General features: G+C 46.2%; 1 protein-coding gene across 1 annotated transcript in view; it reads left to right on the top strand.

Annotated features, from left to right (window-relative positions):
- Positions 1–15,282, top strand: part of LOC309563129 (killer cell lectin-like receptor subfamily B member 1B allele C) — a 317,353-nt gene extending 302,071 nt beyond the window's left edge. Inside the window, exons 3-4 of the mRNA XM_082267444.1 lie at positions 14,901–15,013; positions 15,107–15,282. Of these exons, the coding sequence (XP_082123570.1) occupies positions 14,901–15,013; positions 15,107–15,230 (237 nt within the window). The 3' untranslated portion in view covers positions 15,231–15,282. The remainder of the gene's footprint in view (positions 1–14,900; positions 15,014–15,106) is intronic.
- Positions 15,283–15,935: the final 653 nt, after the last annotated feature.

Below are 15,935 nucleotides of genomic sequence, written 5' to 3'. Positions count from 1 at the left end.
GCCATTTTTATTTTACTAGTCAGTTCATCTAGATGCTGCGTCCTCTTCTGTTTAGTCCTATGATTCAGCTGGATCAATAGTCCTCTACTAAATGCCTTATGGGCTCCCCAGAGAGTCGCGGACTCCGACACCGACCCCTCGTTATGAAGAAAGAATTCTGTTAGGGAGCACAGTAGAAAGTCTGCATTGTCTTTGGGTTTTAGAACTTCTGCTCTAGCTCGCACGGTTTTTGTGACGGGGTGTGCTTAGATAGCGAAAGGGAGATGCTGGTAGGAGCATGGTCCGACCAGGTTATAGGGCCGATCTCGGAGTCCGCGGCCCTCTGCAGCAACATTTTGTCAACAAGAATCATATCTATGCGGGAATAAGAGTTATGAATAGCAGAATGGTGGGTATATTCCCGGTCTGCGGGATGGTGGCACCTCCACACATCAAAAAGGTCGGTGTGATGTAGTAGGTCCTGCAGAGAGGGTTGGTGTCTTGTGCTGCTAGCCCATGCGTCTATGGCTCTGTCAGTTGGGAGGTTGAAGTCTCCGCACATCAATAGTGGCCCTTTCTGTACTGATCTGATCCTTTTCATGGTGCATTTGAGGAACTTAAGTTGGTGGACATTGGGGGTGTCGATAGATACCAGTGTCATAGTGAAGCCCTCTATAGAACATGTTAGTATGAGGAACCTGCCGTTGGGATCTGCTATGCTGTCAAAAAGTTGAAAGTCCAGGGTCCTGTTTATTGCAATTAGCACTCCCTTCCTTTTCTTGTTGCAAGAAGCAGTAAGAACGGTGGGGAAGACTCTGTGGGTGCATTTAGGGGCACAGTCTCCTTGGAAGTGTGTCTCGTGTGCACATACAATTTGGCAAGAGTGTGCGGCAGCAGTTCGCCAAAGGGATGCTGGCTTTCCCGGATGGTTTAGCCCATTAGCATTAATGGAAAGTACCTTAATGTGCATGATGCGGGTAAATTAACGTGCTTTAGGGGTACTCGTGTATCCTGTAGTTGCGGTAGGTCAGAGAAAAGTCTGTGGACGGTAGCGATTGGATGCAAGCGTAATGGCATCTATGACAAAGGTGGACATGCTTGGCAATGGTGATGAGTGCTTTTCCGCGGTAGGCGTGTACTGCACGAACCTGTAGTAGGAGAAAGGAGCAAAGACAAGAAACATGACAGACAAACCGAGAACACATAAACAGGATGGAGGTAATTGGCATTTTAGCCTACTCCTTCTATAGGGGTGTGAAAGTTCTTAGCCAAACAGGCAATCCGGTACTCGGCTATTCGGAGTGCTGTGGGGTAACATCCTCAGTAGGATGAGGGTGGTTTCCACGTCGTAGGCTTAAGTGTCCCTTCTGCCGCAAGGTGGAACAGTATGCCATGGTTGCGGCAGTCTTCCTGGCGATTTTTTCGTCCCCATGAGGGGGGCAGGTTCTGGTATTATACCCCATGAATGTAGCAGACGCAGGCCCTGGTCCTGTAAGTGATGGAATGAGAGATGCCGTTCTTCTCTTCTCTTGGACGGATGTTTCCATTTGTAGGGGAGAGTGTGATTCCTTAGCGCCTTCGTGATTATAGATAGCTGTCTCCTGAGGTCCAGGGTGTTCTTGAATAGATCCGCAAAAATTTGGATGCCAGCGTATGGATCGGGGAGCTGAGGTGTGGCTCTGGATTTGGAAAGGATAGCTTCTTTTGTTTGATAGAAATGTACCCTTAACAGAACATCACGGGGAACTTGCGGGGGTAGAGAGGGAGGTTTTGGGACCCTGTGAATATGGTCTGTCGTTAAGTCCAGGGATGTCGCTCCTGGGAGAATAATGGTAAAGAGATCGGGGGCAAATTTTTGGAGATCACTGGGTGGAACTGATTCAGGGATGCCACGCGAATCTTAAGATTATTTCTCCTAGAATGATCCTCTAAATCTGCTATTTTCGCTTTAAGCCAGTGCCTCTCCTCTAAGTTTTCTTCATGGGCTTCTACCAGATCATTAACGGTGTTTACAACGTCAGACATAGATGTTTCAACGTTATGAACCCTGTCCCCCAGAGAATGGACTTCTGCGGTGAATTGTCTGGTGAGTGTCACCATATCAGCCTGCAAGGAAGTGTGGAGAGAGAGCAGCATCTCTTTCAAAGCTGTGTCTAGTATAGGCTGGTTAGTGGTAGGAAATGCAGCTATAGGGGACTTTTCTTGTACTGCTTGTAGTGGGTGGTCTGCATTGAGGCCTACCTCTGAGGCCTGGGTCTTGTGATCCAGCCGCATTCTGGATTTTGCCGGGCTGCAGCAGGAGGGGCTGGTGGGTGCTGATGTGTGGGGGGAGAGGGTACCTGTGAGGGATTGTCCTCCAGCGGGGTTGTCCTCCGGGAGATCTGTGTAATGCCCCCGCGATCGCTCCGAGGTGGCAAGGCCCGGACCGCCGGCGTGAAGAACGCTGTAAGTTTTTTAGGCCCCTTCTCCTCCTTGCACTTCAGCGACATGGTGGGGTGTTGCCGGTTGGTGTGCAGGCAGTGATGGAGCAGAGATGAAGTGTGGATGCTGCCTTGTCGCTGGGGATACCGCTAGATGTGTTCGCCGATTCCCTGAGCTCCGGATTAAGCGCCATCTCGGTCCCGCACTGGCCACGCCCCCTCATACTGTTTTTTCTAACACTGTAATATTCATGCATATTTGTGTTGAAAAAAATTATGTTTTTAGTTTTAGGGAGCCTCACTTCCAAAGCCGCATAGTTCTCTTTATATCTACAGTATTTGGTGTTAGTTTTTTTTTTTATAATTCTTTTATCTTCAGCTGCTTAGTAAATATTACTACACTTTTTTTGGCTGCACTACACTTTTTTTGGCTGCACACTGACACAATATAATTTTGACATTTCCTACCTGGCCTGTCAGTATTGCTGGCTGGTTGATGATTTTAATGGATTAAATCTTCACAGGGTTGTACTGTGGATGCATAAAACTCATAGGGAAGTGCCACGTCCTCTCATATCCAGATTTTGTATAGTAGAACAGCCATGGACTTTTTAGACACCAAGAAATTCAGGGGAGGAGTAGGTCAGGGGGCAGGGGGGCAAATGCCCCCTGGGCCGCTCTGATGTCCTGTAAAAAGGTTGCACTGCTTCTGCCACAGACATGCCTAAAGTATTCCTGGTGAAGAGAAGTAAAAAGTCTCTGCCACTGACCTACTGAGTGCAGGATGAAGACAAGGATAGAGCGCAAGCCTCCCTCCCCAGCATGAATGGTGCAAACTGTGTCTGAGCAGAGGCTGGTTCCATGCCCCATTTGAGACTCTCCTCCCCTGGCCAGCCCCAACCGAGCCCTCCCAGCTCCCCTCAACCACCCCCTGCTGGCCAGGTTGGGAACCCGGATTGAGCTGGTGAGTAGAGAGTACCTGGAGAGGGGCTTCAGCCTGAAATTGGGATCAGGAAGAGGATGGGAAGAGGAGAAGAGGGAGAGTGGGAGGGGGGCTGAGTCGCTGCACCATGGGCCTCTGGTTTGTACTTTCCCCCTGGGCTGAAAGTTGCCAGTCTGCCCCCTGCAATGGTTTGTATAAAAAATAACTTTATTTCATGTCTGTTAATATTCAAAATAGGCTACTGTTTTGGGTCAGAAGACCCACACTGATCCTAAGAAGGTATTAATTCATCTGCTTACATTAAGTATATAAGGCATAGAGCCTTCTAGTTTCATAAGGGAGACTGTTGATCTTTTTTATTTTTATTTTTGTTATCAAATGTCTCCCTTATGAACCTGGAAGACTCTGTGCCTGATATACTCAATGTAAGCTGATATTGCCTGTTTACCCTATTGATTTTAAAATATCTTGTATTGTAGGGCCCTATGTGGCTCTTTTTCCTTTTTCTTTTGCCATCAGGCTATGCTTGAGACAGGCTCGAAGCAAAAAAAAAAAAATAGGCGAGGTGCCTCATGATAGGGGAGACAGGGTATACATGGCAGTGTAAGGGGTTAATTAGCTGAGTATCATGGGGAGGTCAGTTTCTGGGATTGGTTAAGGACAGATAGTTGGGACTGCGACAGACCCCCTTTGGAACGATGGACAAACAAGAATCATCCTTTTCCTGCAGTGCCTGCCAGTCAGCAATTCTCAATGAGCAATCTTGACAACATCCTGGGAAAGCCTTGGGCAGCCACCGCCTCCCGGGCACAGTGTGGCTGCATCAACAGGTCTCTTCCTTGCTTGGAGGGGGGGGGGAGCCAAGCCTTTACTGCGTGCTTGGAGGTCTCGGCCTCCAGAGCTTTTCAGCCCTCTAGGTTTCAGCCCTCTAGTGTTCCCCAGAGCTTTGCTCCACCACGGGAGACCCTTTGTGGGCCCTCCAGGCTCGCCAACACAGCACTCTCCTGCTGCTGTTGTTAAGTGTCCTGGGAGCAATCCCCATCGCCGACGGAGCTCATCCAGGTGGGACCACTCCCAGATTATGTCGCCGGCCCCACCTGTTCATCGCGGGAGTTCGAGAGGTGCGGCTGCCTCTGTCAGTGAGGTCCTGACTGGCAGAGCAGCCTAGCGGCGGAGAGTGTCAGCTTTGGGCGCCGGATGGAGTGGCCCCACTCCACGCATGCACAGCCAAGTGGTGTCCCCACTGGCCAGTGACACCCAGAGCGGCAGCGAGAATTCCTCAAGGAAGAGGCCCAGGACATCAGGTGGTGGGTCAAAGCCTTCACGCCAGTGCAGTGTGACAGGCAAGTGGCCTGGACCCTCTGTGCCACCCAGCTCTCTCCAAGACCACCAGGAGAAAGCATCAGAAGCCAGGTCGGAAGGGGAGCTGTCCAGCTCCAAAGATGAGGATGTCCCAGGACCCTCACCATCAGTGGAGTCGGTATCTGCAACTGAAGGGCTTCACCCTGGTCAGCCTAGTGAGTCCCTTACAGTTAATTGCAATTCCTTACAGTCTGCTTTAAATGCTGTTAGATTTGGGGTTGAGTTGGGGTTGGGCGGCTGGTTTAGGGTTTTTTTTTTTTCAGGTCTAATGCACCCCCTGCTCCTCACGTAGCAGAACCTGGGTCCACTGCGTCTGGTGTGGCTTAAGGCCTACATAATTTGTTGTCGGGTTTGCGGTCTCTGGTGCAGCATTTTAACACAGGCTCCATTGCGATAGGGGCACATGTGGCTGCCTGAGTGCCTGGGGCAGCCACGGGCTCAGCTACCAGTAATGCTGTGGTGTCAGGGCCCAGCTCGGCTTCCTCTTCAGTTGCGGGTCAGGTGTTGTCGCCAGGGGCACCGTCAACGGGGGACAAGGCAGAGGACCCCAGGAGTTGAGGTAAGTTTATGGATGTAATCCGCTTAGCGGATCCCGCAAAATGTGAAGAATATGTGTGCTTTGAGGGCCATTTGGGGGACGCATCTCAAGGCGGAAGTGTGGGAAAAAATTTGGAAGGATGAGTATGTGGAAATATTTACTTCCTTTGGCAAAAATTCAACTTGTACAGGCTGAAGCCTGAGGAATCTAAGAAGGAAGATGAGGAGAGGCTTCGGTTCCAGTTGATTCCGAGCACTTTTAGTAATTGGTTGCAGGTCTTCATCATCTTTGCTATTGTGATAGGGGAGAAGCATCCAGTGAATTGTTCTGCTCTCTTTTGCTATCTGGATGCTATCAGTGAGGCCCACAGGGTGTACGCATAGCTTTATGATGAGCAGTTCTGCCACGCAAAGCCATCCGATCCTCCTTGAGATGGGATCATAAGGACATCACCTTTTGGCTGCATCTTATGACCTTGGCACGGGCTTCTTCGTCCTTTTTTTTCTGAGTGGGCCAGTAGTCCAAACACCCCAGGACAGTCAGCCGCAAAGCGTTGGGGGTTCTGCTGGCAATTTATTGAAGGAACGTGTCGATTCAGTGTTGCTTTAAGCACGAGTGCTTGGGATGCGGGGGAGCTTACCCCCTCTCCCGCTGCTTTAAGCTGCACAGGGGCCGTTCCGGAGATGATTTGAGTAAAAGGGATGACGCTGGTGAAGGTTCCTAAATAGGTATCCGGATCCGGCAGTTGCCCAGTTGTTGGAGTCAGGGTTTTCTGTTGGCTTTATTATTCCATGTTGTCCAAGTTCCCCCAATGGCGGATAACTTGCATTCGACCAGGATGATCCTGATGTGGTTTTGGACAAACTAGTCAAAGAAGTCGCTTTGGGACGCATGGCTGGGCCGTTTGCTCACACCTCCCCCCTTTGGGCTTGGTTCCCAAAAAAGAACCTCACAAGTTTTTTTTATTCATCATCTGTCCTTCCCCAAGGGTGGGTCGGTCAATGATGGGATCAATCTGGAGGCCTGTGCTGTGTCTTGCACCTCGTTTGATGCCATCTTCTGGGTGCGGAATTACTGGCGAGGCACCCTCCTGGCTAATGGACATTAAGGCAGCTTTTCAGTTGCTGCTCACGCATCCAGAGTTTTCACCTCTTGGGTTGCAGGTGGTTGGATTTGTTTTCTGTTGACCACTGTTTACCCATGGGTTGCTCGATATCCTGTGCATTTTTAAAAACGTTCAGCTCTTTTGTTGAATGGGTGGTCAAGGAGATGTCAGGGGTCAATGTCCTCCATTATTTGGACGACTTTGTGCGCATGGGCCCCCCTTCATCCAACTTGTGCGGCATTTTGCTGGCTACTATTCAACATGTTGCTGAACATTTTGGTATTCTGTTGGCTGAGGACAAGACTGAGGGCCCGACCGTGACAATCCGTTTTTTGGGAATAGTAAGTGATTCTCTTGCCTAGCTGAAATTTGTTTGGTAAGCAAAAAATTAAACTTTGGCAGTTGCAGTCCCTCCTTGTTAAGCTCAACTTCTCATGTCGCATTATGCCGATGGGGTGGATTTTTAGCCACCGCTTGTCGGCTGCCATGGATGGGGTCGCATTGCCGCGTCAATTTATTACACTGAATACAGAACTTAGGGAGGATTTGAGGGTCTGGTATGTTTTCTTGAATGTCTTTAATGGTCATTCCCTTTGGCAACAAGGCCTGTCAGCAATTCTGATATAGAATTTTACACAGATGATGCGGATTCTGTCATGTACCTGGGTGTCCTTAAACCGGGAGGTTCCCTGTTTCGTAGCTTGCAGCCTTACCTGTTGTGCCACAGAGAAGCTCTGGAGTTTTTGCAGTGATTTTCCAGCCTGATGCTTTGCCTTGGACTCACTAGCCCCACCTGCTGCCAGCTGCGAACAATTTACAATTTAACCAGCTGTGAACAATGTACAATTTAGCCAGCCTTTAAATAGCAGCACTTCCTGTTATTCAGTGCCCGTTTGTTTTGGAATATCTTCCTGGGTGTGCTGTATGCTCTTTCACTGACTATTGTGTATGAACTTTTGCCTGTATTCTTGAGCCTGCCGAATCCGTACTTCACCGCCAGCTTGTCTATGACTTCTGCCTGCCTAACCAATGTTTGGATTACGTTTTGGATACCGCTTTTCCCGATCTGTTCCCGGCCCAATCTCTCGGACTACATTTTCGCCTGAATCCTCAGCACTCAAACTCCACTTCGGACTTTAACTCACAGGTACCTAACAGGAATACACTGGCTATGGCATGTTCCTTGTCTCCAGTGGAGTGCAGAGCATTGGCGGAAGAGTGATGGGAGGCTGGGTTCTTACGGAACCTGGTCCTTTTGGAACTCTTTCCGGTGATTGTTGCAGTATAACTGTAAATGTGGAGGGATTCCTTCCGGAATAAGAAAATTTGTTTGAACTGTGAAACATGGGGGAAGTGCAGGTTATTAATTGGCTTTCGGCCTCTTCACCCCCAGTTATTAGGTTGTTGCTTCATCTTGTTTTGCGTTGCTTGCAGTTAAATGTTTTCTTGTATGCCCTACATTTGCCAGGGGCAACTAACACATTGGCGGATTTTTTGTCTCGGATTCAGCTGGACAGGTTTCCGAGAGCAACACAAAGTGTCTGCTGGAGCTGTGGCCAATTGTGTTGGGGTTGCCGCTGGTTTTATTACAGAACTCCTTGAGTGTGTCCACTTGGTCAGCCTATTCCAAGGTATGGCAAGAATGGAGGGACCTTTTGCCACGAGTGGGAGTGGGAACGGGGAGTATGGAATCTCACTCTCTATTATATTTAATCTGTTTGAATTTTGAACAAGGTGTGTCGATATCAGCCATTAATTGTAAGTTGGGAGGTTTGGCATTCTTGTGAGTTCAGGATTTCACAAAGGACTTTGTTGTTAAACAGGCTTGAACGGTTTTAGGAGAGGTCTCTTTTGGTATGCTGCAGGAGCTTTTGGGTCAGGTGAATTTCCTATGCGCCTCGGCATACGAGTCGCTTTTGTTCAAGGCGGCGTTCGTGCTGCCGTTTTTATGGAGCTTTTCGGATCAGTGAGTTGGTTAGTCCTTCTAAAGTGGTGCAAGGTGGGCTACTGGCTAGTGAGGTAAATTATTTAAATTCTTCAATGGGGCTATTCATTCGGCGTTCCAAAATCGATCAGATGGGCAGAGTTATGTATTGGTGCCTGTACAGAGTGCAGGGTTCCCCAATTTGCCGAGTGTCAGTCGTGGAGGAATTTGGGCAGTTACACCCGCAGTGGGAAGGCTCTTTTTTTATGCATCAGGATGGATTGGCTCTGTCAAAATTTCAATTTTTATCCATATTTAGGTGTTGACTGCCAGCTTTGGGTTATGATTCTCAAAGTTACTACTCGCACTCCTTCCACATCAGGGGAAGGCTACTGAAGCCGCTCAGTAGAGTTTGGATGAGTCCGTTTTGAAGCAATAGGCAGATGGGAATCCAATCGTTTTAAGCTATATGTGCGTCCTGACTTGATTTAGTGTGCTTTCTATGTTATTTGCCTGTCCAGTTGTGATTATGATTGTGGGATGCTCATTTTCTGCCAAGTTTTCCTTGATATCTTTCTTTTACAGATGCTGTTGCTTGCCTCATGTGGATCTTGGGGTACTCTTTTGTGTTTTGGGGAGCTAAGCGGGCAGATGTCCAACCCAATGGGTGTCAACTGGGTTTTCCTAGGATGGAGGCCACAATTAGGTGGATAATTGTGCCAGGATTGCTTTGGTGCAGGGTCCTTTTGGAAGTGCACAGCTTCACCCGGCTTGACAAGGCACCAGACATATTGATGCTGCACGTGGGTGGCAATTAGGGATGATCGAACGGTTCGGGTCGACCGTCAGTTCGACCCGAACATTGACTGTTCGAAATTCGGCCGAATTCCAAACTTTTTGCGGTAAAAGTTCAGAATTTGGCAACCAGAACCGCCCAAAATGCAGTGGGACAGGAACTGGGCTTTAAAAGCCTGTGATTGGACCAGAAACGTGGGTAAAAGCCAATTGAGGGGGCATGAGGATGCTAGGAATGTGATTGGAGTGACTAGGGGGTCCAGAGGCCAATCAGTAGTGAATACGCCCCCCAGTATATAACCTAGCCCCGCCAAATCTCTAGCAATGTAATACAGGGGCTGTGGAAGAGAGTGGAAGCAGTCCTGTTACTCCTGCTGCAAAAGTGTCATTTAGCAATTATTAGTGTGAGGAAAGGGATATCTAGTGTAGTTAGGGTACTATATACCACTATAGTTAGATTCAAAAATATAGTTTCTGTAGGGAAAGTGTTAAGAGTCAGGGAGACCATAGTGTAGTTTAGGGTGAACTGATTCTGACTGCTATGCCAGGGTGACCAAACTCATCCATGTCAGGGTGACCGCCATAGAAAAAAGATCATTTTTCTTAGAATTTTTAGTAGAGCAGGGATGGGGTTCCGCTCCTTTCACACCTGGGCGTTTTTGTTTCAGGCGTTTATTGGGCTTTTTCGTGGACGTCTTTGGAGGCAGGCATGAACTTCTGTATAGGGGTGTATATATACACACACACATATATGTATATATACACATACACACATTGGTGTGAAAGGAGCAGAACCCCATCCCTGCGCTACTAAAAATTCTAAGAAAAATTATCTTTTTTTTCTGGTTATGGACATGCTACAGAGCTGAAACTTCACAGGTACACTTTTTAGACCCCCCCAGACACTAAATCCAAAGAAATCTCATTTTTTTTTTTCAAGGATTTTTTTCAATAATTGGCTCCCTATCAAAAACGACAATTTTAAAGAACTTTTTTTTTGTGTGATTAATAGTCCCTGAATAGTCCCAGAACCCTAGGCACTTTTTAGGGGCATTTATTGGGTTTTAGGGCTTCAAAATTGTGGTTTTTGATTACCGAAGTTCGGGTCCCATTGATTTCAATGGGGTTCTGGAATCCGGATGCGAACTTTTCGGGAAGTTCGGGTGTTCTGGCCGAACCAAACTTTTCAAAAGTTCGATCATCCCTAGTGGCAATGAGCTTGGGCATTCAGGCCAACGTCACCTCATCCGCGATATTAATTTTGATTTCCTCAGATTGCGCATGACCTTCCCAGACTTGATAGTGGTTTGGTCAAAGATTGTCGGCCGCACTTCTTCTTGGCATTTTACCGTGTCGGTCGAGAAGCCGAACAAGGTGCACTTCAAGGTTAACAAGGAAGTTAGCCAGTTTGTTGTCAGACATCAGGATCTGGAGGTGGATACCTGGTGGTATCTGCAGAGCGATGGGGTCCACTTGAATACCATAGGGACAGACTGAATACTATCTTGAATGGCAAGAAACCTTAAAAGAGCATTGGGTTTGTGGAGGGGTCCACAGGTGTAAGGCTTTACACCAGTGCACTGTGGCGGTTGGGGTCTTTGGAAGCATTACCATTCTTGGAAAAGTTCATAGGGTGGTCCATGAAAGGTATGGCGCACTCTAGTGGATCCCAGTTAATGGTGGAATAACATGCAAGGGGTAACAAGGAGGTACAGTATCTGTGGTGAAGAGTGTTTGTCCCCGAGTCGGTGTTGCGCGGCTAGGGATCGTTAAGTATTAACGCTGATAAACAATTTTAATTTGGTTTTTGGTGCCTCCCAAGACAGGCAACCTTTATGTTACAGGTACTGGATTATGTATGGTTTCTGCTTTAAGAAAATTTTATTTTGTTCATTTGTTAATAAAATTGCATACCAGGCCACATTTTTCTCCAGATTGGTGTCATTCATTGTTTTGTTCAAAGTCAGATGTATGGGAAGTTTTTGTCTGGGTTAGGTATTGGGTGTGCGCATCTGTGATACCCTAATCATGTCATTTTCTTTTCACCAACGTACGGCGGCCCTTGGTTACTCCCTGGTGATGGGTTGCAATGATACATGTGTCCCCACATCCACTTTGCTACCTTGTCTGCACTTGGGAGTGGTTCTTGGCTTGGCATTATAGTGAAAGTCATTTAATACTACTATATAACTGTTTATCTATTTTTGTGTTCGTTTCTTATTTTTTCCTTTTTTTACATAGAATTATTGCGCAAGCCCCTGAGGAAGCACTTTGTCGGGCCTCTACAAGCTACATTAACACACCAATCCTGTGTTTTGGGACACCTACAGCCCTCTTATCTGTGGCTGATATATGAATACCTTCTTAGGATCAGTGTGGGTCTTCTAACAGTAGCTTATTTTGAGTATTTTTGATTTATCTATGTATCTTTAGATATGATATGTTTTTTAACAGATATGAAATAAAGTTGGTAAATTTTTATACAAACCTTTGTATGTCTTGGTGCCTAAAAAGTTCATGGCTGTTCTATTATACAAACAATGGTTGATGATTTTGCTCACACACACAAGTAAATGGGGTCACCATACGGCCAGGGCCGGTGCTACCTATAGGCAAGGTCTATATACAGTACTACTCTAGCCAGTCCATATACTACCCTAGCCTGTCCATTGTCCATATACTACCCTAGCATGGCCATATACTACCCTAGCCTGTCCATATAATACCCTAAATCAACTGAGATAAAGACAAAAAAGAAGGGGCACACCGACCTAGTGCATTACCACTAAAACCATTTATTAAAATTTAAAAAGTATGTAGTATACTCACAAAACAGGTGTGAATGTACACACATTAACATCATGTATATAAATTCTCCAAGGAAGCCAAGGTCCCACACGAAGCTGAATGGCATGCAGTGTGCCGTATGGGGCTGCTGTGGCTGGGCTGACGTATTTCAGGGGCGAGCCCCCTTCCTCAGAGCCGGAAAATTTGCTGCTAGACTACACCTTGGATAGGCCAGGGATAAATGGGAGTTGACCACACCCCTTCCTGTACCGCCCCCAAGAAAAGGGGGCGGGGGGAAAAGGACAGGGGTGGATGGGCGGGGGGATGGATACAAGGCTCACCTAGGCCAGGGACGCCCACTCACCGAGGCCAAAATTACCGTACCAATACCTAATATTCACTGGCCTTGAGGGCTGAAGGGCATATGTATAATCCATAGTTGCACAATACGTGATAGTGTGATGGGAACATTTTAATCAGGCAGAGTATCCTATGTAGGTGCATTTTTTACATCCATGGCCAGTTCATATAGAGGTGCACTTTTGTATATATGGCCAGTACATATGGGGTGCCTCACCTACTTCAGAGGGCATTGGAGATGCAGCTGGCATGTCCAGGGTGTTCCCTGTCCGTCTGCGCATTGATCGCAGACTGCGATCAATAGCAATGTAACGGTCACTGACAGCATTATCACCATTTCAATTATTGGAACTTAGTTGAATGCACATATTATTATTTGCCCTTATTCCTGAGTTTTTGCTCTTAGGGGCCATTTATGCCATTTAGACACTGACAATCAAGGCACTTGCCCAGGTTGTGCACGTATAGGTATGAGCCAGCTGCTGTCATCTGGGAAGGTGGGCGGTCTTGGGCGGGAGCCGTCCTGTCCATGTTCCCTGCAGGCTCGCAGCGTCAGCGGTCTGACGCTTGCTGTTCCTTGCAGGGACCCATAGTGACTGTGAGCGGAAGTGTCTGAAGTATCTCTCTTCCCTCCGTCGTATTTTCTCAAAGCGCAGGAGATTTTCTTTACATATACCCTAGCCTGTCCATATAATACCCTAGCCTGTCCATATACTAACTTAGTCCACATACTACCCTAGCCTGTCTATATACTACCCTAGCCTGTCTATATACTACCCTAGCCTGTCCATATACTACCCTCTGTCCATATAATACCCTAGCCTGTCTATTTACTACCCTAGCCTGTCTATTTTCCTACCCTAGTCTGTCTATTTACTACCCTAGTCTGTCTATTTACTACCCTAGTCTGTCCATATACCACCCTAGTCTGTCCATATAATACCCTAGCCTGTCCAAATACTAACTTACTCCACATACTACCCTAGCCTGTCTATTTACTACCCTAGCCTGTCCATATACTACCCTAGCCTGTCCACATGTGTGAAGGAGCCTTAAAAGTGTGAGTGTTACAAACACAGGTCTTGTCAGCAACTGGTATATTATTACCTTCACCTCTCTTATCTTGCACGTAAACCCCTTAATTTCCATTCTTCCACTGTAGGTGCCCTGTTCATTAACCCCTTCACCTCCCTCTTTGTATGACCTGGTAATGTGTCTTATGCACCATTACCAAACTCCATGCTTTAACTCCCTCAATATTAGCATGTTTCCTCATTTGCAAAAAAAAATGTGACAAAAAACAAGATCACATTGGGGTGTCTACTTTCCAAAAAGAGGTTATTTTGGGGGTGTTCAGTGTCCTGGCATTTTTAGGGCTCATTCAGATGGGCGGTGAGATACATTTTCCTTGCTGAGCCCCTTTTAACTATGTGATAATCCAACTTGGAACTGCGTGCAAGCAGCCCAAAGAAGTGGATACAGATGCAGCACCTGCATGGACACAGTAGCATGTCAAAATTTGACATGCAGGCAGGAGTGGACGCACACTTCTGACTGCAGAAATTGAGACAGTGCAGTGCTGTCTGTGCAGTATACTATTTATTTGGGTACAGTGTTGCATGAAGGAATAGTTGTCAGTCAAACTATCACAGAACTGAAAAATGGTCTGGTAATGGACGGTTATACACATGCAGGTACTCAAGCGCATACCTCATACATTTTTGTGTTGAAAAGCATGAATGACAGCACAGTGCTTGTGCTGTGTCATTTGGCCCCTTCTATCACCTAAAATACCTGGCTGATCCTGCCAGTTTCTACCCTCATCTCTGTACACTGTCCACAGTGTATCATGGCTGCTGGGCCCTGGCACCGTGGTCAGTGTATTGCATTGCAATCATGTGGCCTGCCAGCTCTCTCTCTCCCCTCTTCTCCTCTGGAGTGACATCAGCAGGGGAATCTCTGTCTCGCCCCCTGCATCTGTCAGATGGGGAGAGGAGAGCCAGTGAGTCACATGATTGCAAAGCAGCACACTGAAATCAGGTATTCACAGCATCTTTTTTTATAAAACACATAGACAGAGGCACACAGGCTTAGAAAACAAAGAGGATTATAGAAAGTCATACAAGTGGCTTAACAACCACTTTAAGGCAAGGGGCATATCCCCTGCAATGCTCCAAGTTATTTAATTCATGAAAAATTTCTATGCAAAAACATTTGTTAAACCTATAAGCATTTTTTTCCCCACTGCTTTTTCTGCTCTATACTGGCTTTTCAAAAGAACAAATTCAATAGTTTAATGGTTGGATGTACAGTTTTTTTCAGTATAACATTGTTGGTAGCGAAATAGTACATTTTTTTTTAATAAAGGTGCATACATCAGATTAAAAAGGAGGGGCACATGAGGAGGAAATAGGGGAACATGGGGAGGAAACAGGGACACAGGGATATGGTTCTCATAGAACGACAGGGACTCAAAATCAGTGACAGTTGGGAGCTATGAAGTGGTTAACCTGGTAATATCTCTCTACAATGTCCATGGAGCAAGCTTAGTATTTTCCTAACAGGAGTAAAAATCCAGATTAAACAAAAAAGTGTGTTTTGTTATGTCCTGTCAATGTGTGAGGAGAGTTTCTGCTTCTTGTATACAAATATACTGTATTGTAACATACATTGTTCTGTTCTCCCAGGAGTTTATAAACAGATCAACAAATCAACAAACAGATGGAAAGTTCTGGATTGGACTGTACAGAGATGGAGATGGATGGAGATGGGTGGACGGTCAGCACTATAATTCCAGCCTGTAAGTGACTCTTCATCTACACTGAGAATATGAATGTTGTTCATCCAGAAAACAATAGAAACTCATAACTACTCATTGTTATTTATTACCCAGATTCCCTCTATCAAAAGAATCTTCAGGAGACTGTGTATGTTTGAAAGCAGATTCTGGATATATAAAGGATCCCTGTCAATCCAAACACAGCTGGATTTGTCAGAAGAGAGCCCTGGAGATCTGACAGATTCCTGCCAACATACGGACACACTGCTCAGACCACAGATCACCCACAATACAAGGAAGATTACATCCAATATCCTATATCATCATCATTATTAATCCAATTCATGTTCAGAACTGTAATTTTAAAATGCATATACACATGTAACAGGTATATTATGCATGTAAATAAATAAACAATACTCCAGTACATTCACTATTGGTCACAAAAGAGGACCTGTCTAATATTTTTCTTGTTTCAGTTGCATATTTACAAATATATATTAAAACACCTATATACTGTAAGTGTGTTGTTTCCACAATCAATGTTAAAGCTGAAGTCCAGCCTAATACCTGAAATTCTCCCCTGCAATCATTAATGTGAGCGGAGTTCAGCTTTATGTGTCAAAATGAAAAAAATCTGTTTTTCTTCCTTTATTCTGCAATATTCAGTGCTGTCACATGACTTCAATTGCTCTTCCTGCTGAGTCCAAGAGCAGCAAGTGGGTGTGGTTACTGAAAGCCAGTGACATCACTTCCAGGGAGGGGCACTTTTCCTGTGTAGCCAGTGGGGGTATACAGAATGGGAGGGGCTGATCATAGGTTCCCGCCCAGTGTTCTTTCATCAGTAAGGATGCATTGTACATCCCAAGTCATGACAAATTGAAAATAAAAAACAATCAATCCACACAGGGCATGGGGGGGACATATACAGTATAGCTGTGCA

The sequence above is a fragment of the Pelophylax lessonae genome (genome assembly GCF_965119305.1).
Source record: "Pelophylax lessonae genome assembly, chromosome: 9".
Lineage (NCBI taxonomy): Eukaryota > Metazoa > Chordata > Amphibia > Anura > Ranidae > Pelophylax > Pelophylax lessonae.
This window is presented reverse-complemented; position numbering and strand designations above follow the sequence as displayed.